General features: G+C 25.3%; 1 protein-coding gene across 1 annotated transcript; it reads left to right on the forward strand.

Moving 5' to 3' along the window:
* The first annotated feature begins 166 nt into the window (after nt 1-166).
* Nucleotides 167-27,304, forward strand: LOC126901612 (forkhead box protein D2-like). Its single transcript, XM_050678222.1, has 9 exons — nt 167-826; nt 11,364-11,433; nt 13,020-13,161; nt 13,625-13,989; nt 16,171-16,357; nt 16,432-16,504; nt 17,082-17,154; nt 23,099-23,230; nt 26,826-27,304. Exons 1-9 carry the CDS (start codon nt 746-748, stop codon nt 26,948-26,950), a joined length of 1,248 nt encoding a protein of 415 aa, XP_050534179.1. The 5' UTR covers nt 167-745; the 3' UTR covers nt 26,951-27,304.
* The last annotated feature ends 382 nt before the right edge of the window (nt 27,305-27,686 follow it).

The raw sequence follows: 27,686 nt of genomic DNA on the forward strand, positions 1-27,686 counted from the left end.
ATAATTATGCAAACTCAGTATATTGACTGTACCGCGGCGGGTATACGAGGGCTGGGGCGTCGACTGGGCTGTTCCTCCAATGTCCAGTCTGGTGGGCGGTGACGTCAGCGCGGGCCCTCGCCAATGAGTGAATATGCGCGCACGTATACACAGTGAGACGCGTGGGGCACACAGTACGCGGTGAATAGTGATAGTTGAAAACCCGCGTTTGCCCGTTAACTGTACCGTGTTACCGTCGCCGTCGTTGTCGTCGCAAGTGCTCTAGTTTTCCAACTACTCAAAACTCCTTTCGCACACCTTTGTGACGATTCACCGGAATACCTGTCGGGCTCTTTGCTATAGTAATCATATCATAGGTGACCACTACGATAATTGCCTCATAAGTCACACCTGTAAAATGTTTTTTTCCCGGTGCGCTAATTTAATCTCGCGTCGGCCGTTTTTTTAAAATAAAATTTCTAATAATACACAAGCCATTATTATACGCGCGTTATCTTCAATAATCAATTGTGATTTTATCTTGGGAGACATGATTATTACGGCGGGTCATCGAAATAGACAATCTTCTATATAAGCATTGCATTTAACTATTATAATTAAGTCGACCGGCAGTCTTTTCAGTTGATATAATTATCACAATTCACAGCCAACACACAAATTCACACGGATTGTTAAACGCCATCGAGAAAACCTTAATTACTGGATTTAATTTGCAAACAACATTACAGTTTCCAGGAGTGTTTATATGAGCTACTTTCCGAATTCCGGCGATTTGGCCGGCACTGCAGCTGATGATTACGATTTTGAAGCGCACGTCAAAGACCCTGTAAGTAAATTTCGCCAAACTGTTCTCTATATTTACAAAACATTCACCAATTGAAAGTGCGTTTGGGTACAAATATTTCAATACATAACCATAAAAATTAATGAAAGTTGTTTGTAATTTTTATTTATCGTTTTCTATGGCTTACAAACGAATTAAAAAATACAATTCCATCAATGAGCTTATATTTTATTGTTGTTAGAAACGTCTATTTTCTCATATACCCACTGTACACTTATTTTTCAATTTGTCTCAACGGTCATCTACTTTTATGTTGAGTGCCTCTACATTTATGTAAATTCATTTTTTATCTGCTGTTAAACTTTTACCATAAAAAATGTTTGTAATATTCATTACAGTACCGATTCTGATGACCTAAATTTAACATGATAAGTCGCGAGTATTGTTAGATCTTGTGCTGTATGTTTAATAGATACATTCTTTTTTTAGATATTAGATATTTACTAATTATTATCTATTAATATATTAAAATTATTAAAATCTTTAATAATGATTATCTATTATCAAAAACAGATTATGTATAAAATATGACTAATCAAATACCATTATTCCTGTAAATTGAATTTTAAATTTTATTAATATTTTAATAATTTCCATTTATATTATTAATTTAAATTGACTAATTGCATTAATTCAATGGTTATTGGAACAAAAAGCTGATATGGATACAGAATTTGGAGGCATTAGATTTTAATTGTAGCCCAGAAATTTATGATTTTATGAACGAATTATGATTGTGTTAAAGGTTTAATAGCATTAGTATAATTTTATTTTTATTTTGGGTACATATTTTCTTTGTAGTAACGCCTAGACCCACGAAGTTTTGTAAATTTTTAACATTATTAATTTGTTCATGAAAAGGAGTATGTCTAAAGTCTTGAATCTTATATCACATAGATAAGGTTAAACTTAACTATTTTATAATTATTTTATTTCAAACAAATACTGTTAAAGTATAAATTTCCTAAAATATGTTCTTTATTAAAACTATTATTTGTTAATAAGTAATTTATTATTACTTTGATTTAAAATGTACTCATTGAAATTAGAACGCTAAAAAAAACTTTATTTAGGTAGTGTATATTTATTTTATTTTTTGAGTCATACTTATTGTTTTCTTTTTTAAATTTAGGTATACTGAAGTGTTGGGTATATGGTAGAAAAACAATTACTTAAATGTGACGGAATGATGACACGGTCCGGGCTGTCTGTCTATTCGGTGTATCATTTTATCTTCACGTACCATTTTATTGTTAATATGAGAGTGTGTTTGTGTGTTCGTTTATTGACAGTGGATGCGGTCTTTTTCCAATTAATGTACACGTATAAATATAGAGTTTGACAGATAAGAATATTATTTTTGGGATTTCAAACAAAACTAGTTGGTTTTTTTTTACGTACGTGAGAGAACCAAATTTTGACGTCGCAACAGTAGTGTGCTTATTATGAAAATTTATTACAACAGAATGGTTCTTCTAATATATCCACTCTTTTCTCTTAAAATAGTTATTATATTAAAAAAAAATTTTTAGTCTTTTTTGTTTCATATATTTCTTAAATAATAATTATTTATTATTATTTTTAATCATCTCTTATACCCTATTAGGGGGTCAGCTTTATTTTTTTCAATATCAACATACATGATTCATTAGCTTCTATAATAGAAAATGATCCCATTAAGAAAATGACTGGACGATAACAAATTTTGATCTATTTTTCGGAAGTTATTACAATTTTACAATATTAAGTGGAGGTGAGGTATGGACCGAGTTATTTTTATCATTATGCATTATTTTGCTACGCTCTTCCTACGATCTATAGTATGTTATTATCGACCAATCATTTTCTTAATTAGAATATTTTTTATTTTATAAGCCAGTTAAATATGCATTTTGTCACTAATAAAAATAAAATCAATACCCTATAAGGCTTAAGGGACAAACATAAAAGATACTTAGTAACTAATTAATTACAGATATTTATCAAATAATTATTTTAAGAGATATCGAGTGGCTAATATTAAAAGAATCACTTTGACCGCAAACACTTTACTCGCACTAAAACACTGTCGGTTTGGCTGTGACATCATCACATTGTGTCTATTACGAAACGCCCTATTTTCGACTTCGGCAATTTTTTTTCCATCGTTCAATAGCATGGTCGACAATTTTTTCTGAAAATTATTGCCGATGTTTATCGCGCGTGCCGAAAATATGTGATATAACATATTGTAATGCAATTTTTTTACATTGTCAAATAATTGCATGCATTTTAATTAGTCGAGTTCGTTTTTTTTTTCATTTTGGACATTCCTAAAAATTATTCGCATAAATTTTTGTCGATTGTTTGTTTCAATATAGCGTAACGATTACAGTCTTATTTTATTTTACTTATCTACACTTGTAGCACATATTTTATAATTATATTACTCAACTTTATTTATGCAAATGGTTACAGAACAAAATCTTGATTGAAGTGTTCCTATTCTTTTATTTAATATTACTTCTTAACAGTACTTCTGTTCGTCATTAATTATCGAAAATGTCCATGTCTATTAATTGGATGTCATGTATTTCCAGAGCCGCCATAAGATACGGTTGTGGAGGGGCTATCACATCTCTCTACTAGGTAAAACTTAATCATTTTAGTCAGTAATCTTTCATTCTGCAGGAAGCTACCAGAAAATAATTATTAAAAAAAAAATTCAACCCCACCCAATTTTTAACTTCAGGACGGGCCTTTATGTTACATGTAATTTAAATTTTATTCAAACCTATTGTATAAATTGAGTCAAAAATTCTATTACCATTTATAAAAAGTGTTGTTATAATAAACATTTGAAAAATACGGTTAATTTTGTAATGAATGTGTGTTTCGTTCCATTCAAAATTGATCTGCAAAAATTATTTCTAAATTAAATGAATAGATTTTACTATGAGAATAGTGACTTATTTACGGACGGATTGAATCTCTCCCAATTGACTTTAAACAAAGATTATTGAGATTTAGATGCACAAAGACCCTCTGCTTAATAATTTTTGATAAATATTTCTCTACTTCTTGAAAAATTCTGATATACGCAACCATTTAGAGAGCTGTATAGAAAATGTCAAAACGTCTTTCAAGTCTATACGCTAAGTTCCATACTATTCTCATACGATTTTGCATAACAAATATTATTGAACAATTAACAGCAATGTGTAAAAATATAAATAAGTACTGACAAGGGAAATTAGTTGTTAACTTTTAAAAATGTTTATTTTTTGTAAAAGAACAGTATAAATGAATGATAATACATGCATGTAAATATAAAAACTGGTAAGTTGTTAATTGAAAAAATAAGTATTTAAAAACTGAAAATTTAATATGTGGACCATACATTGTCTATATTTATAACATCAAAAATATAGAAAATATAACATCATTGTTTGATTATCAGATCCTCTTCTTACAAATTATTGATATTACTTTTTACTCATAATACAAAAAATAGTCACTTAAATTATGATTGGAGAGGGAATAAATTGCTTAAGCTTATTTTGTCCAATTAGAGTTTACAGCATTTTTAAATTCGATCTCTTTAATATTTCTTATCTCGCTGTTCTATATTCTCAATGGATAAAAATCACAATGAAATTACTAATGTAGAGTTAGTTATACTAAGATCATCGCTATGTAATTTTTGTTACACTCTTACTTCATCAAAAACCTTCATGGAGTCATATATACAGGATGATTATATCACACTTGGGATTTAATTTCTCTTAAAATTATAACTTTTTTTTATTAATTACATATATATCTTCATTTATTTGTTATAAAATATACCATATAAGGGTATTAACTTAATTTTTTTAGTAGCAACATACATATAATAATAATATACATATAATATTAACATAAATATTAACTATCTCATAAAGTAGAAAATTATATAATTAAGAAAATGACTGGTTGATAATAACTTTTTGATATAAGAGTTTCAGAGGTTATTAACATTTTTAAGTATAGATCATAGCAAAAAATGCATAATGATAAAAATAACACCTTACCTCCACTTAATATTGTAAAATCGTTATAATTTCCAAAAAATTGAACACATTTTTTTTAAAGTCCAATTCATTTTCTATGATATAAACTAATTAAAGACTTAATTTATCGTTTATAAAATAAAATTGATACCTTTTTAAGGTATAAGGAATATACTAAAAAAATACTTAATAATTAATTAAAAGTTATTATCAATAGTTATTCTTTTATAAGCTAGTTAAATATGTATGTTTTCATAAAAAACATAAAATTAATATTCCTATGAGACGTAAGCAACGAACATAATAAATATATCAGATAAATGAAGACATATATGTAACAAACAAAACCAAAAAAAGAACTTATTATTTTAAGAATAATTGAACCAATATTAAAAGAATCGCTCTCTATACATTTATGGTGAAATTAAATGTATAATAAAATTAGATTAAATTAGGTGTTTATAAAATTTATTTAAAAATATTTAATTAACTCGCATTGAAAATTGTAACAAATATTTTAAGAGAAAGTTATCTTAGTACTAAAAATGGAAATTGATCTAAATGCTTTTATTTTTTTCAAAATGTTTCGTGGAATAAAGTTTATACAATTCTAAAAAATTAATTAAATTTTAGATTCGACTGGATTTCAATTCTGGTTAAATAACGGAATAATGTTAAATTAGATTTAGTCGCTTGGTTTATTGTGGAATTAACTATTATAGTTCAGTTGAACAAAATACTGGTTGAAGAACTATTCGAAGTTAAATATACTTTGAGAAGATATTACATACAGTTATAAGCCACGTTCCATATAAATGGGATTGTTTAGAGTATTTTTGTAGTTTTTGTTCCTGAAATATTATTTTTTCTATTTATGCTTAAAATAGTATTTAATTACGGTCATAAAGTTTCAATAAAATGATGTAAAACAGATTTGTAAGACTTGAGAAGCCTCATTTAACATAAATGGAATGTTTTTCTTATCATTTTGATATGAGGAACATAAATACCACCATAAAGATAAATTAAACTGAAATATTGATCGCTATTATTCTATTAAACTATTGATTAGTTGAGAAATAACAAGTTTTATTTCAGTAAACCAAGTATAGTGAGAAAAATGATAAAAATACACTGTTGAGTCCGCAATTATGTGTTTTCGGCTTTGTATTTATGTTCGTTGTAATAGAATTACATATAGTCTATAAAATTCAGTTAACATTGTAGTAAAATTCAAAAAATTTAAATTTTCATTTTGAAAAACGTACGAGTTGTATAAAATCTTTGGCATTACAAACCTCAGTAAAATATAATTATTTCTAATTTTGATTTAATTAAAAAAATGTTTTGAAAAATAATTATTGTGGTATTTGCGTGTTAAAACTACCAATTTTGTATAAATTGAAATTAACCATTAATTTAAATATTAATTATACAGGGAACAAACCTCTTTCAAAAACTGGTAGCTTTTTATAGTAAATTATCAAGTTATCATGTTTAATCTTTTAATATCTTTTGAAAGTTTAAATTCATTTTTAAAATTATTTGAAATGATAAGGAAATAACTTTAAAAATGATGAGTTACTAATCGTGTAAAACATTTAACATCAATAAACAAATTTGTTGATTCTAAAACAATAACAATAATAATTTTATCAATCCTCAGCTGATTACTTGATTTTATTCAATAAATGACAAAATTTTACTCAAATTTAAGAATTCTAAAATACAGGTATTCAGTAAGAAAGGAAACAGGTTAATTGTTACAAATAATGAGAACAATAAAAACCCGTTTCCTTACCTACTGAACATTCTTTATGTACATAGTATTTGTGAATATTTTTGGAATAAAATTTTCCGGTAGCATGTACCCGTATGATTGGTTATGACATTATGTAGAAGTTCATAAAGATTTATTAGATAAAATAATGGGTTTCTGGAGAACCCCTGTGGTTAAATTAACCAAATATTTTCTTGATACACATCACCAAAAAGAAACATAATATTTATACTTAATTATGTCGTATCTGTGTGAAAACAGTATCAAGTAAAAAAAAAAAAAATTACATACAAAGTAAACATTAAAAATTTTAGTAATTAATTTTAATCATAATGCAGTAAAACGTTTCTAAAATAAATAATCAGGTGCAAAAAAATCAATTTCTATCTTTGAGCGATTTATCATAAATATTTCTCTTAATTTTTTTTTAATGTTAACGTAATTTTTAGGCAACATATGGTAAAATTTTATTATTTTAGTATTATAACATTATTTTCTTTGTTTTAATGAAAGTAGATAAATAAATTTTACTTTTTGTCGGTTTGACTTTAAATATTTAAATGCTATCATCTCAATACATTTCTAATAAAAGAAGAAGTGGGACGCTTTCATAAAGATTTATTTATATATATATATATAACAATGGTTGGATAATTATTATTGACCAACCATTTTCACATTTGCAAAATGCTAATTATAGTCGTTATTTTAGGTTTAATAAATTTTTAGGCATTTTAGACTTGTCATATTTTAAATATTTCATTACATAAATAAAATTTTAATAAAGGCCTCGCATAGACAAGTTTTTTAAATATTGAACACATTGACGCACTTGACATAATTTATTATTTTGCATCAGTCAAGTGGATATTAAAAGGTAAAAAAAATATAACGCTCTATTATGATCTATCGCATATTGTTTGATATTAAAAAGAGATAGTAAGTGAGAAAATATCATAAGATCCAATTATCTCATGGTGTTAAATTATTCTAGATTTCGCTTTTCGAAAGTTTTTTTAGTATAACCCCTTTGTGCTGACCTAAATGATTTTTCTGCCATTTATCTGAAATAATTATTTCATTAAATTATAATAGAACTGTGTTTAGGAAGACTATTTCAATTGTAACTTAAAAAATTTACACATTTCTTTAATTTTATATAAATAATATTTAAAACCATATTTAGTTATCAAAATATAAGTAAGTTATTTAGATTGTGTTTTATTTTTTTATGCAAAATTACATTATTACAGTAAACATTTTGTGTGCTACAAAAGATAAATACGATAAAATGCTGTATGAAGCAAATTCACTTAATTTTATTATAATGAAGATTTTCAAACTCATTTTTTTTTTATTTTTCCGACCTTTCAATTTTTAATTATTTTCACCCTCATGGTATCAATTTAGTTGTAATAATTATAAAAATAAAAAATCATATGGTAATAATATATATATATATATAATAATATTGTAATCCTAATTTTAAAAATATATTATAATATTATTTATATATTTACTAAGATCTTCCTAGCAAGGGCTCTACTCCAAACCAGGTGATGAAAATCCAATACAATGAGTTCCTTAAACTATATTAATATAAACATTTTTTTTTATTCATTATATTTTATATTTATAATTTAAATACCTACTTGAAGAAATATTAATAATAATATTGCTATAAAAATACATAGTTGTATGAACAATTATACTAAATAATAATCGACTACTAATTATCTAGCATAACAGGTATTGAAAAGATAATTTTATAAATTGTAAATACCGCGTTATTTGTTTCTTCTGTTAATAAATTGTATCATAAAATATAAACAATCTATTGCAATACTAAAACATAAAACCGCATTCTAATAAAAACTACTATGCGCGTGAATTTTAAAAACAATATCTCATATCTCAGTCAAAAATCAATGAATTTCAACAAAATATTCAGGGTATTTCTAGAACGTCTAAAGCGAGCCTAGAAAAAATTTCAGATCTTATGTCAACAAATAATAGCAGCAGTGAGCACTTTTTTTTTTAATGTGATTTTCTTAAACGCTCGAAGAGCTCTAAAAAAAATTTTTTGTCCTTTATAAATAATTTTCACAAGATAATATTGACGAGCTCTCTCATGAAAAAATTGTTTTCAAAAATCTGAAATCTTTAAGTATTTTTTCCAGTATTGAGCATTTTTATTGTCAACATTTTCAATGCTGTGAATTTTAATAAGATTTAATAAATTTTGATTAAAACATATATTTTTATTTTTCGTAAAATTTCAAATTGTAAATTGTTAGCTTTTTTTATATGTAACTAGGATGTGAGGACGGTTATGGAAAAACATTGCGTCAAGAGAAAATGCCAAAACTGGTGTATATTTATTATCTACAGTAGTTTAATCCTCACATTTTTTTTTCTATATTACAAACTACACAACTCAATTGAATTCTTCTGAATTCTCGTTGAGCCCATTTGCCCATGTCTAATACACAGCTTGTATATTACAACTTATCAGTCCATTAGCAAGTTAAGAATTATCACCGGTTTAATTATAAAATAAACACAAAATATTTCTACTGCTGTTTAATTTGGTAGTATATTTTGTCTTTAAGTGTGGGTCAGTAAGGCTTAAGCCTAGACCTGATTCTTTAAATTAGACTTTGTTATAATAATTATACATATTGTTTAATAATTAATTTTGCCCACAGATCTTAAGGACGGTACTGTATTTCATATTTTGCATACTTAAAAATTAATATCATTGTCATTTAAGTCACTCGTTTACGCTAAGTATTAATTTTGTTTTTTAATTGAAAATTTCATATATACCAGTCTTCAGGTCTGTTTATTTTATAACTTTCGCAATACTGATTTAAAAGATATTATCGACCAGTAATTTTCTTAGCTAGATATTTGTTTTGTTTGTTAGCCAGTTAAACATATACGTTTCTTACAAAAAATTTTAATTGAAAAAAATACGGACTAGAACTCTTTTTTTATATTAAATAAAGTAGTTAGGATATTAATAACTTGTGAAAATAAAAAATAGATTTTATCTTATAATTTTGAGAATAATGCCTGAAACATAGTTAACGAATGACTCTGTGTATATTGGTCGATTAAAGTAAACAATTTAATTACATAATATTATGAATTTAAAACCTTAACTAATTACTCATTCTTTTTTACTGGTATGCAAAGGGTTTAATGTGAAAAAAAGTGAGAGGGTTACGATATTTCTTGTGTAAGTATTTAGAGAATAAAATAGTATTGAGTCGTTCAACCAGGAAATTAACTTTATTATTATTTTTTTGTATAAACACACTACAGATATGTGTACATTAAAATCTGGAAAAAAATAAACAATTACAAGCTTGCAACCCGTTCTAACTGCTTTTCGACGTATAAAAGCAATATTGTTTTGATTATGATTATTTTACTATTTAACTTATCCCTTAGCTCGACATACCGCAGGTGAGTCAGGTAGCATTGTTTTTATACTAATCATACGTAGCGTGTTGACTGTGGAAGTCAGACTTTTTATTATTCAAGGTAATTCAATGTTTAAAAAAAGATTAAACATTTCATTTTTTCCCTCCTAAAAAACAAAAATAAAATAAAATAAACAAGCAGTAAAGTATTTTTAGCGAGCTCGATATAACTAAAGCTTTTAAACTAAAATATTATTCCAACATGTGTTGTGTTGAAATATTTTTGTTTATTTATGGTATGCAAATTAAACGATTTGAAGTTAATAAAAATTAATATTGAACATTCGTATAATTAAATATTGAGTAAAGTATTACAGAATAAAATTTACCGATGATAACGTTATAAATAATCTAGTGTTTATGAATGATGTTCCTATGATTTGGGAGACACTCTCAGGTTTAAATTATAGGTGAACATTAAAAAAAATCAAGAATAGAAACCTACTCTAAATAAATAAATTCCCTTATTTTTAGCCCAATATTTCATAATTTTGCTAAAAATTAGTACAAATTTGCTTATAGCGTGTTCCTGAAATTATTTAATCTTGAGACTCCAACACAACTAATTCGGCCTCTAAAAGTATTTTTTTGGTCAAAAACTAAATTTTTGTATCAAACAATGGCCTTTTATTGTGTTTATCATTCTTAATAAATTTGGCGTGAGGCCCCAGGCATTATTATGCTAAGTTGCTTAGTCAACACAATGGAACTGAACCTAATAAAATATAGAAAATGAATGAAAACAAAATAAATGTCTCGAAAATAGTATAAAAAAGAATTGCTATTTCATTTTTACGATTTCCAAAAATATGTTTAATTGTATGTGTTTCTCTTATTCATAAATTAATTGTTGAATTACTGAATTATTATCGAGTTTCCTATACTAGGTCATTAAAAGTGATTCAATAAAGTGAGGCCACTTCGCCACTTATAGAACCGCCTGATTTTAATACATATGACTAAATTTTGGATGATCTTGAGAGGGTAATTGCAACTCAATATAGATAAAATAATTTTAATAAATTATTTTTACTAAAAATAATTATTTTTATCTAGTATAAAACCACTAGCTTTTGAAATTATCATGATTAAATAGATGGTATCATTATGTTAATGAATCAACCAGTACAAAGAAAATAGAGTCAAATTACAATTAAATGTCAATAAATTAATACATTTTTAATTATAATTAAAATAGTTTGGGTATATGTTTTTAGAACATCAAGCACGAAACTGGATATCTTCAAGATGAATGCTTTTATGCCGAACAAAATAACTCAATGGAAGGTAAACTATATGTTTAAGTTCGAAATTATAATCTGTGATAATGTCTATAATAGTTATTAATATTTATAAATGTTAATTTTTTGAGATGTTATTAATCATGTTTAACGTGTCTTTTAAAAGTTATTGCTTGTGCTAAAGAGGACGGTAAAGAGCGCCGGTACCTATCGATTGATACGGACACGAACCGATTAAGCTAAACAAACCACGTATTGTTTATTCAATTAATTTTTATAAAGTATAGATGAAATTTTGATTAAAAACAATACCATACGCTAGACCCTAAGTCACACCAGTGGTTATTAGGACCAAAAAATTTATGATAAAATGAACAAAAGCTTTGGCAAATAGGAATAAAACTGTATTATCGACAACGCAATAAAAAAACTATACTCCTAGTAGTTCTAATACTTATATAAGTTTAAAATATTGATGTTTAATATTTTTAGTACAGGCGCTAAAAGTACTTTTTTTTAGGAAAGACCTTTTTTTGTTCAAAATCTAGGTTTGTCCGGCTTTATAATCACAATGCATTGTTTATATTTTCCTTGTGCTAGCTCTTGTTCTTTTATTGGGTTACTTATGTAGGTATTTAATTTACGCATTTAAAGTATTATAACAGTGAGTTCTATTAATATTTCACTTTACGAAAAAAATTACATGGTATTCATGTATATAATTGTCCCTTAAATAATGTGCAATATTCGCCTGACTAAGTTTTTTGTGCTCGCTCGTTTTTTTTTATGTTAATGTGAGTGACCCCAGTGAGTGGGTGCGGTTAAAAAAAAGTTTTATTTTATTAATTTTTATTAGTATTTGTTTTTTTGTTCAGTGGTTCAGAATAATATGTCACAGGCTTGTATAACTGAATAGTATTCTACAAACGTCTGTTTCGTCACGTTTCACTGTAATATAAATGGAAGGGCTCTAGTAGTTATAGGACTGGGTGACGTGGGGGAAACATATAACGAGGACTTTTTAATGATCTGTTAAACGCTTCGGCCAGTTTCCCCGAACTGAGTGGACACTTCGCCAAACGACCAAACATGGGGCACAATTTTTTATTTTAGACTACCATAATATTGTTAATGAAACAAAACTATTTATTGTTCTACAATAACCTACTGATTTAAATAATTACTTTAAACTATAGCATTAAATTAAAACTAATTTTGCCTGAGTTTATAAATTAAGGTATAAATATTAAGATGTAATATAGAAAATAAATTGTTCACTTAGTCGTGTTACCAAAAATTTCATTTCCAATGAAGTATTAATTTAAATTTTTACCTGTATTATACAACATAAAAATTGGACATTCTTTATGAATGGGTCAATTTTAAATCTGTTACAATGTTAATAAACACTGCTGTGCTAATAAAAATGTAACACTAGACTTTAAAAATCCAGTAGGTAAAACGTGTTTGTATTCAATTCGTACATATTTAATAGTTCTTGAAACATTTTGAATTTTGATAAAATATTATAGTGTTTTTTAACGCTTAACATTGTTTTCGTGTCTATTGTTTTATTAATATTGACAAAATTTAAGTATTTTTAATGGAGCATACTTAATTTATTTTATCTAGGAGACGATACTGATATAAACGCCAATAACACTAACGAGGATAAAAGAAATTACTTTCAAGATTCTCATCATATTTCTATGCATGAACCATCCACTACAGAATTAGTACCATTATCCATATACCCTTCAGAGAATGAATTACAGTATGAAATAAACTAGTAAATTATCTAACAAAATAACAATTAAATTAGTTAATATTTTCTTACAATATTAAAAATAATAACTTAAATTTTAACTGTTTCAATTAAATAAATTTATCAGTTATTTATTACTTTTTTACATCATCACTTGTAACTTATAGGCGTGTTAAATTTATTTATTTCAACTACAACATACATATTTAACTAGCTTATAAAATGGGAAATTGTCTAATTAAGAAAATAACTGGTCGATAACAACTTTTGGATTAGTACTTCGGAAGCTATTAATATTTTATACCTTAGCGGGTGAAGAAGTATGGACAAGAAATGTTTAATAATACAAATGTTCATATCCGTGTCTCTTTATATTTAATTATAAACCTTATAAATTTTAAATATATGAAGTTGATATAAATTTAAATTAATATTGAATCAATAAAAAAAAATAATTAAATTAAATTCTTAGGAATAATGGAGTGGTGCATTCTGGTGATATCAGTAGCAATACGGTTACGTCTTTGGGGTCTCCCGAAGAAAGGTCACCTACATCAACTGATCAACAGCAACCACAACAACCCAATGCATCTACATTACCAGCAAAACCACCCTATTCATATGTTGCTTTAATCTCGATGGCCATTGAACATTCTCCTTATAAACGTGTCACGTTGTCTGAGATTTACAAATACATCACGGCCAAGTTTCCATACTTCGAGAAAAACAAAAAAGGATGGCAGAATTCAATAAGACATAACTTATCCCTAAATGAGTGCTTTCTCAAAATACCTAGAGATGGAGGTGGTGACAGAAAAGGCAATTATTGGACTTTAGGTATATATTTAATATTAGTCTTAACACACCTATCAAAGCAATGATCAATAATAAAATCAAACCTCGTATTTCATTGTTTTCAAGCAAACCGAGGATAATATTGTATAATTTTCAGTAAGTGTTCTGATGGATTATATTTGTAAGTAAAACCCTTTAAATTGAATGCTATAATAAAAAAGTGGACTGGTATATTTTGAGGAAATGTTAAACTGAGTAGTTTCTCGTTGTTTTCTAATCTGGCCCATAGCGTTTGTCGCTGTTGGAATTGACAGAAATTAACCCATACTACAACTAACAGCTGTAGTCGGAGCTTAATTATAGAGCTTGACAACATCTAAAGTGTCCATTGTGTCACATTATGTACTTGACAATTCCCCAGAAAATAAAATCAACACGATTGATCATTATTAATCAACCTATACTTAGAAATATATTTGGTAATAAATAAAAGTGATGGCAATGTTAAAGAATTTTTATTCGTGTATGATAGTACAATAAAATTTCCAAAAAAATTAAAATAACGTTTTGATAATTTTAGTAAACTTTTGATTTTGGTTCGATGCTGAAAATTTGTCGTTCTTAAAATGTTTTTTTTTGTACCATATTACTTGTAACTTAAATAATTAATTGCCTGATATGTTCATATTTTTAAGGATACTCGTTTTGGTTTGCGACTATTATTATTTCACATAATTATTTACATATATATATGTGTATTTATGTCAATATTATTTCTTATTTTAAAATGTACTGTCAAAACAACACTCTAATATTTTTAATTTTATAACATGATCGTAGTCTTCTGATTTTACTCTTTATCACATACAGTCAGGATTTTTATAAAAAAAATTTTTTATTATTACTTTGTAATGACAGCTGACAATACGTAAAAATTGCTGTTTCAGAGTTATTGAAATTATGATAAAGATTTGTACGCGTGCGTTGTGCTTAGATCACCAAAACATGAAAACCATGACGTTTCAATAATTAAATTATGCTTTATTTATTATTAGGCCTAATAACATAATCTATGAAAAAATTTGATTCGTTCGCTTCATAAGCACTTTTTATTTGACTACTTGTTAAATATTAAATTGCTGGTTACTATTAATTATATTAATTCTCTAAAATATTAAAGATAGTTAAAAATACGATTTAATTTACTCTCTTAAACAGAATTGGAGACAAATATCAACCTACAGAATTTTATAATAATCTCGTCTACTTAGAATAATATGAACATGTTTACTTATATTAAATGTTACCGCAATGAAGGATTTATTGCAAGTACAAGATAACCCCTTTTTTTGTTATTAAAAATTCAGTTTAGTTATACTTAATGAAAGCAAAAATGATAAATATCTACAAAAAAACAATTTAAATAGTCAATGTGATAAATTTAACGTTTTAAAAATTTTTTAGGTAAACTTTGTCTTTAAAAAAATGCTAGATTGCTTTTATTACTTAAACGTTTTTTTTTAATGGACGGTTTTGTTTTTCACCTTAAATATACCTTCAGTTATCCATTATTGTTACTTCATCAGTAATATTTTTCCTAAACGTAATTTTGGGAATATATAACAATTTATAATCGACGTGTTTATCGAAATAACAAAAAAAAATTGTACAATATTTGTTTTCTTGCAGCATATTGTTGTAGTTTTTACAGTAGACTGAACTTATTTTTATATAAAATTAAATATATATTAAAAATATTAATTTAAAACAAAAAAATATTAAAACTATTTAACTGAAAAAGCCTCAAAAAAATGTTAAAAAATCATGGATATGTATTTCGGGAACAATTTTACAATAATCAACGCTAAACACATACTTATTTTAATGTTCGAAATAATATTGTTTATTTTAAATATAAAAATCAATTAATTTGTGGAGGTAGGTCGAATAAAATATGAATAGAAAATATATGAAAGATAAATGTAAATTTTAAGTATGATGGTTTTTAACATAATAGACGTGTTTGCTATATAATGTTACTGATTTATTATTTTAAAAATATTTATATATCAATATTCAAAAAATTGAAGCAGTTAAATAATTGTTGTTTGTTATGATTCTCTGATTAATTCACACCAACATTATGTTCAGTTTAAATGATTAATGAAACGCGATAACTTTATCAGTAATGTATGACTAATAATTGTTTTTTTTCATCTAAAGATCCCAAGTATGACAATATGTTTGAAAATGGAAATTACAGAAGAAGACGAAGAATGAAAAGACCTTATAGAACCACTCCTTATAGTAGACCTGGACCTTATTTTGGACCAGATTACAGAGGTGTTTTAGGACCACATCCTTCAAATTTTGGATCTAATCCCAATATGGCACCTAGATTTGATCACAAGTGGGTATTAGTTTAGTTAGTATTGGAGAAATGGTTCTCATACCTATATTTAAAAATGTGTTTATTATTTCCAGTAATAGCTGGCCAATTTCATCTTATTCGCCAGTTCCTCAGACGCATCAATTACATTTTCCACTTTCTTCTCAGGTAATTAAAATGTAAAGGGTTTCAAAAAAATTATTTTATTCATAATCACTAATTATTGAGTTATTGAACAATTTGTCCAGATTTAAAATAAAAGCCAACTAGCGGTATGTTTAGATTTATTTCCGGATGAGGGTAGTTATATGTAGGATAATTTTATATTACTCTCCAAATTGTATGCTGGACATCTTATTATTTTCGTCATATTAGAGTTTGAAATCGGTATCTGGATTAAGAATCAAACATCAAAATTTATACTGAAAAAACTTGCTTAATTTTATTTTAGGCAAATTATAAGTCTAATATCCAGTTGCTTTTCTATAGTTTCCTGTTAGATCAGCTACTAAATAAAAGATCCCGTATCGGAATTACAATAATATTCAGCTTTTTTTTTTGAGGTTTTAAGGACCCCTAGTTACCCAAGCAATAGTAATTTTAAGACATAATTAAATTTTCTTACTTTATGTAATTTATCCATGTACTATATTAGGATAATTTTTAAAATTTGATAGATTAAGGAAACATTTGCAATATTAATCGTATTAAAAAATATGATTTTTGAAACAATAATAATTTTCAGTTGCAGCCATTGCAATCTGTTCAGATCTCATCCGTGAACCACAATAATTATAATCATTTACCATCACCAATAGGTAAGTACAACTATTTCTCGTTTTTATTTATTTTATACTCGTATAGCAAATTAATTTTAAAAAAAAATCAGTATACTTTTTTTTATTTTTACATTTATCTAGATGTTGTATATGATAATTTATTGAAGTATTCAATAACACATAATCGTTGAATTAATTTATACGTGTAACCAGACTATTTCCACGAGGTGCAAATTGTAAAAAAAATGGTGAACGCTAAATGTAGTTTTTCCCACATTGAATATACTTTTATATTTTCATAAATAATTTTTAAAAATTCATAGTAGCCAAGAATTTTTCTATTTGCGTCAGTGATAATAAGGAGTAATAAAAATGGCTGTCTAATATAATTAGACATAAAGACGATCCAGAAGGGATTTATAAGTCTTAAAAACTAATATTAGTATATGTAGCTGTCTACTATGTTAAAAGTGATTTTTTATCATAAACCACTTAACCAATAAATAAAATCAAGAATGGTTTTATTTGTTTCTTCTAGGTACGTGTTTTTCTTAATTAATTAATCATCAAGTATTTTTTATGTTCATACCTTATGTCTTATAAAGGTCTTGAAAGGTAATTTCTACAAGACTAGTGAAGTCAATGCTGTATGGTTCAGAGTGTTGGACGGTTGATAAGAAAGCAGAGCAGAGAATGAATGTAGCAGAGATGAGAATGCTTAGATGAGTGAGTGGAGTGACTAGAAAAGATAAAATAAGGATCGAACATATAAGAGGTAGTATAAGTGTAACGTCAATCGTGGATAAGATGAGAGAAAATAGACTTAAATGGTTTGGTCATGTTATGAGGAGAGAAGAATCGGAAGCTCTAAGAAAAGTTATAGAAATGAATGTTGAAGGAAGAAGAGGTAGAGGAAGACCAAAAAAGAGATGGAGGGATGCTATTGAATGCGATATGAGGACAGCTGACGTGAGCGTAGATGATGTGGGAGATCGTGTCAAGTGGAAGTTTAGGCCAATCTCAAGTAGTTGAGATTAAAGCAAGGAAGAAGAAGAAGAAGATCTTATGTCTTATAAGAGTAGCAACTTATTTTTTTATTTTTTAATGGAAACATACTTAATTAATTAGTTTATTTATTAAATTATGGTCTAATTAATAAAATAATTGAACCATAACAACTTTTGAACTAGTAACTCGAACATTTTAACAATTCAAAGTAATAATTGGAGATGTGTGGTTGGGTATTGTTATTTTTCTCACTAGACATTTCTTGGTCCTACTCTTCGTCTCGCCTAAGTATTTGAATGGTAATAACTTCCGAAAATCTTGTTCTAAAATTGTTATTAAACAATATTTTTCTCTTTTTAACCTAGGTAGGAAGAGTGTTACCAGGAAATGTCTAGTGATAAAATTAAAACACCCGCACCTCATATCTCCGGTCATTACTTTAAATCATTAAAACTTTCGTGATAATGGTTCAAAAATTGCTATTATTCATTCAATTTATTTTTATTTTTTAAAGTGGTTTACACTAATAAGATCGCTCTTTATACAAAGTGAACAGATCTAAGCGACAACTCTTATGATTTTTTATTAAATAATTATTTTGCTTTAATTTTGTAAAACAATTTTTGTATTTGAAGACTACATTAAAAGCATATTTGTCATTAAATATTAGTAATTTATAAGCATTTTAACACATAGAGTAGGTATGTAGTGCATGTGGGTACAGCACGTACTGGTGTATATTTATAACACTTACTCGACCCGTGACCGTTCTCACTCTATGCATGTAACTTAATAATTACTCAGCCTAAAATTGTTACTGACCCATCAAAACTTTTTGTAAGAAAAGCTTTAAGAAATGACTTTATTTAAACTTTGAAAACTTTAAAAAATTATTTTTATTACTAAAAACAAATAATAAAAATGGTAACACAGTGCGACACAGTATGAATGTGGCATAGTTAAGACAAGTATAGATGATATCTGACAGTGACTAAAATCACTATAATAAGAAATTCTTCGATACAAATCTGTAGATAGTGTTTAATTCTAAGACATAGGTGGATAATTACGAAAGCAACATCAACTCCTATTTCCTTAATTATATCCTCATTAGTAATTCTTAGATTCAAAAATATAATATATAATATTTATAATTAATTATTTTCAAATTATTATTGATTTTGATTTTTAATATGTTAAAAGTTATAAGTTTTAAACTGCTCTTTTTTGTCCTTTAAAGTGAAAGTTTATAGTAAAAAAAAAAAATGAATTTATAACCATAACTATTAGCTCAACTTGCAAGTTTGAATTTGACATCATTAAATAGAAAAAAATGGTATTATTAAGATTAATATATAGTCAGAAAATTTTATAATTATTATTTACAGTAAAGTTATCAGAAAAGCATGATATTTTTTGCATTTTTATCGTAATAGAACACTTAAATGGAAATAATAGTAATAATTACTAATTAACTTTTAGTGTTTAAAAAGGTTCTATAATTGAAATATTCAGAACTTAATTAATTTTAATGATTTTAACTAAAAAAATCAAGAAATAAGTTAATAAAAAAATCTACACAATTAGGTGTATTATTATAAAATTTGAATACAATAGTAAAATTCTATTGTTAAATTCAAGTGAAACTAAAAATCATTTTTTTTGGAAATGATTTTTATAGCAACATGTTACCAACAAAATTAGATTATTAGACTGGTAGTAGCACACAAAAATAGAGTTAAAAAATTAATATATTATAAAGTAAAATTATTTAATTTTGTAGTTGAATACTTTCATCATATTAAATCCAATTTGAAAATAAATACTTTGAAAATATTAGAAATGGATGATTTAAATTTTTTGTATGGAGAAAGCTTTTTATTTGATTAAGGAATTTTTTCAATTTTTAAGGGTAATATCTTCAACTAAATACGAATTGTAATCATTTGACATATCATTGAAAAAAGTAGGTCAAGTGAGGATTAGGAAAATAAATCGCAGCCACAAATAAAACCACATATTAAAATAATATTAACATGAATAAGAAATGTCTTCACACGAAGAAAGACTACAGTGATTGGATCCTTGATATATATTGAAGTTAAATTAACTAATTAAATTCTTGAATCTAAATGAATTAAAAATCAAATGATTTGAACATTTTTCTACTTAAAAAAATGCAAAAAGTTACTGCCATAGGCGGATTTGGCCCTCGTATCCAAATGTGAAAAACTCGAGTGTTATCGATTCGACCAGAGTTTATCGCTTTTCTCAATCGATAAAATTGGTAATTTAAGCTAATTAAAATTTTAAAATTACTTTTTTCGACTTAAAAAGAGTCAAAAATTTAAATAACCTTATATTCTATGTTAATTAAATTATATGATATTCATGAAATTCAGTGAATTCCCCTTGTAAGATATTTAAAAATAAAATACAAAACCCAGAATTTTAACACAAAAATAGCATGTTTATTAAAGAGGGTAGCCATTTTCACCAAGAAGAAAATCCATACTTCGAATTTTTTTTTTTTTTCATAGGAAAGTATATAATACAAGCTTTAATTTAAAATTAAATAAAAGTGTCAATATTTTCGGAACATTTTCAAAAGTTAAATTACTTTTATGAAGTCTTATTTTCAAAAAATGTATATCAAATAAAAGAAAATTTTTAAGGTTTCAATATAAAAAAAAAAATTATTTTAATTTGTTCATTTTTAAAAAGTTATGGCAGTTTTAAGTATTAAAATATTTTATGTTAAACAGTGATTTTTACATAAAAATTACATTTTTCGTTAAATTCGACAGCCATTTTCCTATAGAAGAAAAGGTGTCTGGACAAATTTTTTTTCAAACTTTTAGTATTTTTTGTAAACTTTAATTTGACGTATATTTAATGTTCGGAGATTTCCGGAACATTTTCTAAAGTTAAGTTGAAAAAGTTCTACTTTTTTATACGTTTCAAGTTTTGAACGCCCCCTGTATAAAGGAAAATTGTTCAATTTAAAGTAAAAGTATGTCAAATTAGCGAATGTATATATACGAATGTAAGGTAATGTATTTAGAAAAGAAAATTTGTGTTGATACATACATTTTTTGAAAAGTTATAGCAATTTAAAGTTGAAAATTTAAAATCAAAAATTTTAACACAAAAGTAGAATTTTTTAATTACAGCAACCGTTTGCACGTAGAAGATAAGTCGTCGGGACAATTTTTTTTTTTATAGTACATAACATTAGCTTCAATTTGACATGTTTTTAAAGCTCGTAGTATTTCCGAAAAATTTTCAAAAATTGTTGGAAAAGTTAATTTTTATAAAAAAAAAGTTGCATTTGAATCCCCTCTGTGACCAGGTTAAGTGTTAGATTTTCAAAAAAATGATATCAAATGAAATGGAAATATCTAAAGTTTCAATATAAAAAAAAATTATGTTGATTTGTTCATTTTTCAAAAAGTTATAGTAGTTTTAAGAAAAAAAAGTGAAAAAAATGTTAAAAATTACTGATTTTTAAAATTGTAATTTTTTTGGAGATTTTCCTCATTTACGGGGAACGAGAGAAATTTTTTCAACTTTTAAGAGTAATGTCTTCAACTAGATACGATTTGTTATCTTTTGTGGTATTGTCAAAAGTAATTGGTCCAGTAAGAGCTAAAAAATATTGGCAACAGTCACAAAAAAAACACATCATGGTAAAATTAATACCTTCTCAGCTTCGCATCGAAAATAAAAAGATAATTTTAACATAGTTTAAGAATGTATAAATAAGTACAAAACAAAAAAAAATATACAATGAAATGTATTATGTTAAATATCAAAAGTTATAAAGAGTTGTCAGTTAAATCTATTTCATTAAATCTAATCTAATTCAAAATGCCATCTATTAACAACTTCAAATGAGGGTAACAATCCTTCAATTCTCCTTTGAATTGACTAATAAGCTTCATAACTATCTAGGGTAAAGTGTGGTAAATGTAAACGAATGGGGTAATTTTTCTCTCTTAGAATATTTAGCAGATTTAGTTTTATATTGAAAAGTTCTTGTCCTTGTATATATTGCTATAATTAAAATGTAAGTACGAAATAATAACTTGTGCATTTATCTAAAAAAATATTTACAATTACACCCGCTGTACTCTATAAGTGTTCAGCGACATAGTATCAAACAAATTTCGGGAGAGGAAAAATTTTGATTAAAAAGGGTAGTTTTTTTTTTTTTATTATTTTTCTTAAAATATTTAGTGGTTTTTAAAATTTTTTTAACTTATTAACATCATTAAAAAATTTCAGGTTTCGTCATTCGTATGGTACAAGAGATTTTTTTTTAGTTTAGCTCTTGGATTGACCTAAATACCCGCGTTACCCTTCAAAAAAAATACTTATTTTGTATGTAACATTAAAAAATAAATTATAAGACCTTAGGTTACATACACTTTAATTCGTAGATGTTTTTACCACGTTATTCTACAACGCAAGCTGTATTAAAAGGGATTGATTTATTTCTTTATCAATATGTAAATAAATACAGAGTAAGCGATTAATCATAAACCACTCGAATACTCGTAAAAAAAAATACAACATTGAAAAAAATGTTGATTATTTTAATTGCAGATAAATTATGATTTATCAACTAATAATTACTCTCCAAAATCATCCCTTTTAACTTAATGGGGTGTCAACTATATTTTTTTCATAATATTAACATACATATTATCTAACTTATAAAATAGAAAAAAATAACTGGTCGATAACAACTTTGGGAATTATTGTCATTTTTATACATAAGCAGTTCAAAGAGTATGGTCAAGAAATGACAACTGATAAAATAGCAGCACCTAATCCTTAACCTCCAGTCATTACTTTAAATTATTTATAATTTAAATTAATTAAAATTAATATACCCACTATATGATTTACATTAATGTGTTAATAATTTATTAAAAATATAATAAAGTAAGCAATTACTTACTTGTAATAGGTGCAAACATGCCATTTGGTGGTTCATATCCTCAATGTCAAAGAAGGCCTCAACAAGAAGTTTTACCTGACACTACTCTCCAATATCCATACTGGGCTTCATCAACTTCTTCGCCAGACCACATTATATCAGGTAATACATGCTATTTACAAATATATTAATATGACACATTAAATTACCACATATTGTGAATTTAATATTCATAAATTGTTTAAAACGTAATAACAAGTTTATTCGTTGTTCAATTGCTTTATATTGAATTAAATTGCATCAAATATTCAATATATTAAAGAGTAGTTAATTTATATATATTGTAAACGGTTTAAGATTAGTAATTTTCCGATCAATTCAATTCATAATTCGGATTAAAATTCTGATTATGTATTTCCTATCAAATCCGTTAGTTCGGATAAATAATTATTATTAGTTATTAATGAAATTAATTTTATTTAAAATCTTCAATTGAACTAATACTATTATGAGAGATATGCAAAGCTTGCAATTTTAGTAATATATTTTTTATACAAACTTGAAAATCTATTAGAAACTATGAAGTTAGATAATAAAAGAATACTTATATCTTAAAATCTTATTAATTTTTTTTACCAGATGATTATTTAAAATATTAAATATACATAAATGATATTTAACTTTCAAAATTAAATCTTACTTACGATTCCAAGTGAGAGAGGACAATATTTAACTATAATTCTTAAAATGATATTTATTCTAAACAAAAAAAATTTACCTCGGTTTTCTAATATAAAAAACTTCATTTTATATTGTAACTAAAAACATTTTAAAATAGAGAAATAAAGCTTTTATATCTTAAAAAAAATTGTTTAACTATTACACGAAATACTAAAGCAAAAATAAATCTTTATCATTATTTTTGCAAGAAGCAACGTTTCATGTTATTAATGTTGGACATTATTTGTAATGTTTATTAATAAATTAAAGGAGAAAATATCGTGATATTTTAAATTATAGATGAGTCTATAAGGCTTAATAATATTTTATAAGCTATAGTTATCAAATTTAAATACTGAGGATGATCCAGATATAAGAATACTTTTAATTTCAGAGCATTTTAGCTGATATATTAAGAATTTATTATTTTTGGCTAATATTATTTAAAATTAAAAACAAATATAAAAAATATTTAATTCAATAAGTCACATAAATTATTTAAAAATTTAAAAACCATCATTGGCACTAAACACAAGTACGTGCTAAATTAGTATTTTAAATATATTTTAGCTTCGATGCGAAGCTCAGAAGGTATTGGTTTTACTATGTTTTTTTTTTTTTTTTTTTTTTTCNTAGCTTCGATGCGAAGCTCAGAAGGTATTGGTTTTACTATGTTTTTTTTTTTTTTTTGTCACCACTTTTTCTCAGCTCTCACCGAATCGATTTCTTTCAACGATACGTCAAAAGATCACAAATCGTATCTAGTCGAAGACATTACCCTCAAAAATTGAAAAAATTTTTCTCGTTCCCAGTAAATGAGGAAAATCTCCAGTAAAATTACAAATTTAAAAATCGCTTATTTTCGACATTTTTTCAATTTTTTTACTTAAAACTGCCATTTTTTTTTTAAATTAACCAAATCAATGTAATTTTTTTTTTATATAGATCATATTGTCTTTACCTTACATTTAGTATATTTTTTATAAATCTGATCCTTTACCTGCCCACAAAGAAAGGATTTAAAATGACATCTTTTTCACAAAAAATTAACTTTTGAAAGTGTTCCGGAAATACTGACACTTTTATAAATATCTTAAATATATGGAAACCTCCAAAAAAATTACAAATTTAAAATTCGCTTATTTTCGACATTTTTTAAATTTTTTTTACTTAAAACTGCCATATTTTTTTTAAAATTAACCAAATCAATGTAATTTTTTTTTATATAGATCATATTGTCTTTACCTTATATTTGGTATATTTTTTATAAATCTGATCCTTTACCTGCCCACAAAGAAAGGATTTAAAATGACATCTTTTTCACAAAAAATTAACTTTTGAAAGTGTTCCGGAAATACTGACACTTTTATAAATATCTTAAATATATGGAAACCTCCAAAAAAATTACAAATTTAAAATTCGCTTATTTTCGACATTTTTTAAATTTTTTTTACTTAAAACTGCCATATTTTTTTTAAAATTAACCAAATCAATGTAATTTTTTTTTATATAGATCATATTGTCTTTACCTTATATTTGGTATATTTTTTATAAATCTGATCCTTTACCTGCCCACAAAGAAAGGATTTAAAATGACATCTTTTTCACAAAAAATTAACTTTTGAAAGTGTTCCGGAAATACTGACACTTTTATAAATATCTTAAATATATGGAAACCTCCAAAAAAATTACAAATTTAAAATTCGCTTATTTTCGACATTTTTTAAATTTTTTTTACTTAAAACTGCCATATTTTTTTTAAAATTAACCAAATCAATGTAATTTTTTTTTATATAGATCATATTGTCTTTACCTTATATTTGGTATATTTTTTATAAATCTGATCCTTTACCTGCCCACAAAGAAAGGATTTAAAATGACATCTTTTTCACAAAAAATTAACTTTTGAAAGTGTTCCGGAAATACTGACACTTTTATAAATATCTTAAATATATGGAAACCTCCAAAAAAATTACAAATTTAAAATTCGCTTATTTTCGACATTTTTTAAATTTTTTTTACTTAAAACTGCCATATTTTTTTTAAAATTAACCAAATCAATGTAATTTTTTTTTATATAGATCATATTGTCTTTACCTTATATTTGGTATATTTTTTAATAAATCTAATCCTTTACCTGCCCACAAGGAAGGATTTAAAATGACATCTTTTTCACAAAAAAATAACTTTTTCAACTTAACTTTTGAAAGTGTTCCGGAAAGTCTGACACTTTTATATATACCTTAAATTAAAGCTTATGTAATATACTTTATCATGGAAAAAAATTAATTCTGACTTTATTTTGTCTTCACGGTGAAAATGGCTACCGAATGCTATTTTTATGTGAAAATTCTCAATTTTGTATTTTACATTTTTAACTTTATTATGCTATAACTTATTGAAAAGTGTATGGATCAATACAATTTTTACATGAGAAGTGGTATTTATATACATCTTTCATTCGACATACTTTATCTTAATCAAGATATAAGTAAAGAAATAGCAAATCACATGTAACTTTTGGAATAATTCACTAATTTTTTAAAATTAAACACTATCTAAAGATTTGCATCAAAGCATTTTTTATTATAGTGATTTTAATCACAGTCAGATATACATTATACATTATATACATTATAACCAACTATGCACGTCACCACTGTACTGCGAACCCCCTGTGCTGGGTTTTTAATTGTAAATTAGTTGACTTTGTTCAGCAAATATTGAGATTTCATACAAACAAAAAATACTCGTAATGAAACTTGTAATAACATATATTATAATATAATTTTTTTTTATTTTATATTTATATTTGTAATTCTGTAAAATTAAATTTTATTTAATTCATTACTTCTGTGTGATTACTGGTCGTTAACTAATCTCAAATATGTAATAATGTAAAGTTAACAGAATTTTAGAATAGTAAATACTGATACTCTGTAGCGTGTATTATGTCTAAAAATAATTTGTTTTTGAAAACATAACATCTTTTAAAATGTCTATTAAGATTTTAAATTCGGTGGTTTTATTTTTATAGTGAAGGAAGAACATTTAAACCTCATAGAAAAAAACCAAGATACGCTCAATCTTGATCATTTTGAAGTTCAACCACCAAATGTAGAATTTGAGGTAGCAGATTCAAGACAAAAATGTTATTTGTGAAAAAAATTTGTGCACCTATTAATAATATATAGGAAATCTCAATACAATTGTTTATGATTAACTTTTTACCTAGTTCTAAACATGTGGAGTTTTATCTTAGTTAAATACTTATTTAAAATACCTACTAATTGTTATATACTTGAAAAATTACCAAAGTATTTAATTTGTGGTTGATGTTACTAAGGGGGATTTCAATTTTTGGGGAAGATGCATTAGAAAAATAGGTTATTACTTTTTTATTGTTAAATATTTATTTACTATGTTTTTTTTTTGTGATTTCAAGAATTGTATATTTTTTTAGCTACTAAACAAATTAAAACTATCTTATTAAGTTTCATAATCTATAATTATAAATACCATAACCTATAACTTATTTAAAATACATATTTAATTAATATGTATATATATATGTACCTAATTAGTTAATTTATATGATTTCATCTACTTTTCTGTTATTTTCTATTTAGATTGTGTTAAAAATTAAAAAATATTTAAGAATAATATAATTTTTCTCATCAAGTGATATGAAATATCAATTAACTTAGTAAACTATAGAATATTTTTATAGTATTTTACAGATGTATTTATTAGACTAAGCAATAAAAGTTGTTCAGTAAATCACTAACTTGATTTAATTAATTTTTTTTAATTGTACATAAACTTGTTTTATAACTATTATGTAATTATATAATAGTTATCTAATTGTAATTAGAATTAAACTTTAAATTAAAAGGTT

This window comes from Daktulosphaira vitifoliae, unplaced genomic scaffold, assembly GCF_025091365.1.
Source record: "Daktulosphaira vitifoliae isolate Bord-2020 unplaced genomic scaffold, ASM2509136v1 Scaffold_1, whole genome shotgun sequence".
Taxonomy (NCBI): Eukaryota; Metazoa; Arthropoda; class Insecta; order Hemiptera; family Phylloxeridae; genus Daktulosphaira; species Daktulosphaira vitifoliae.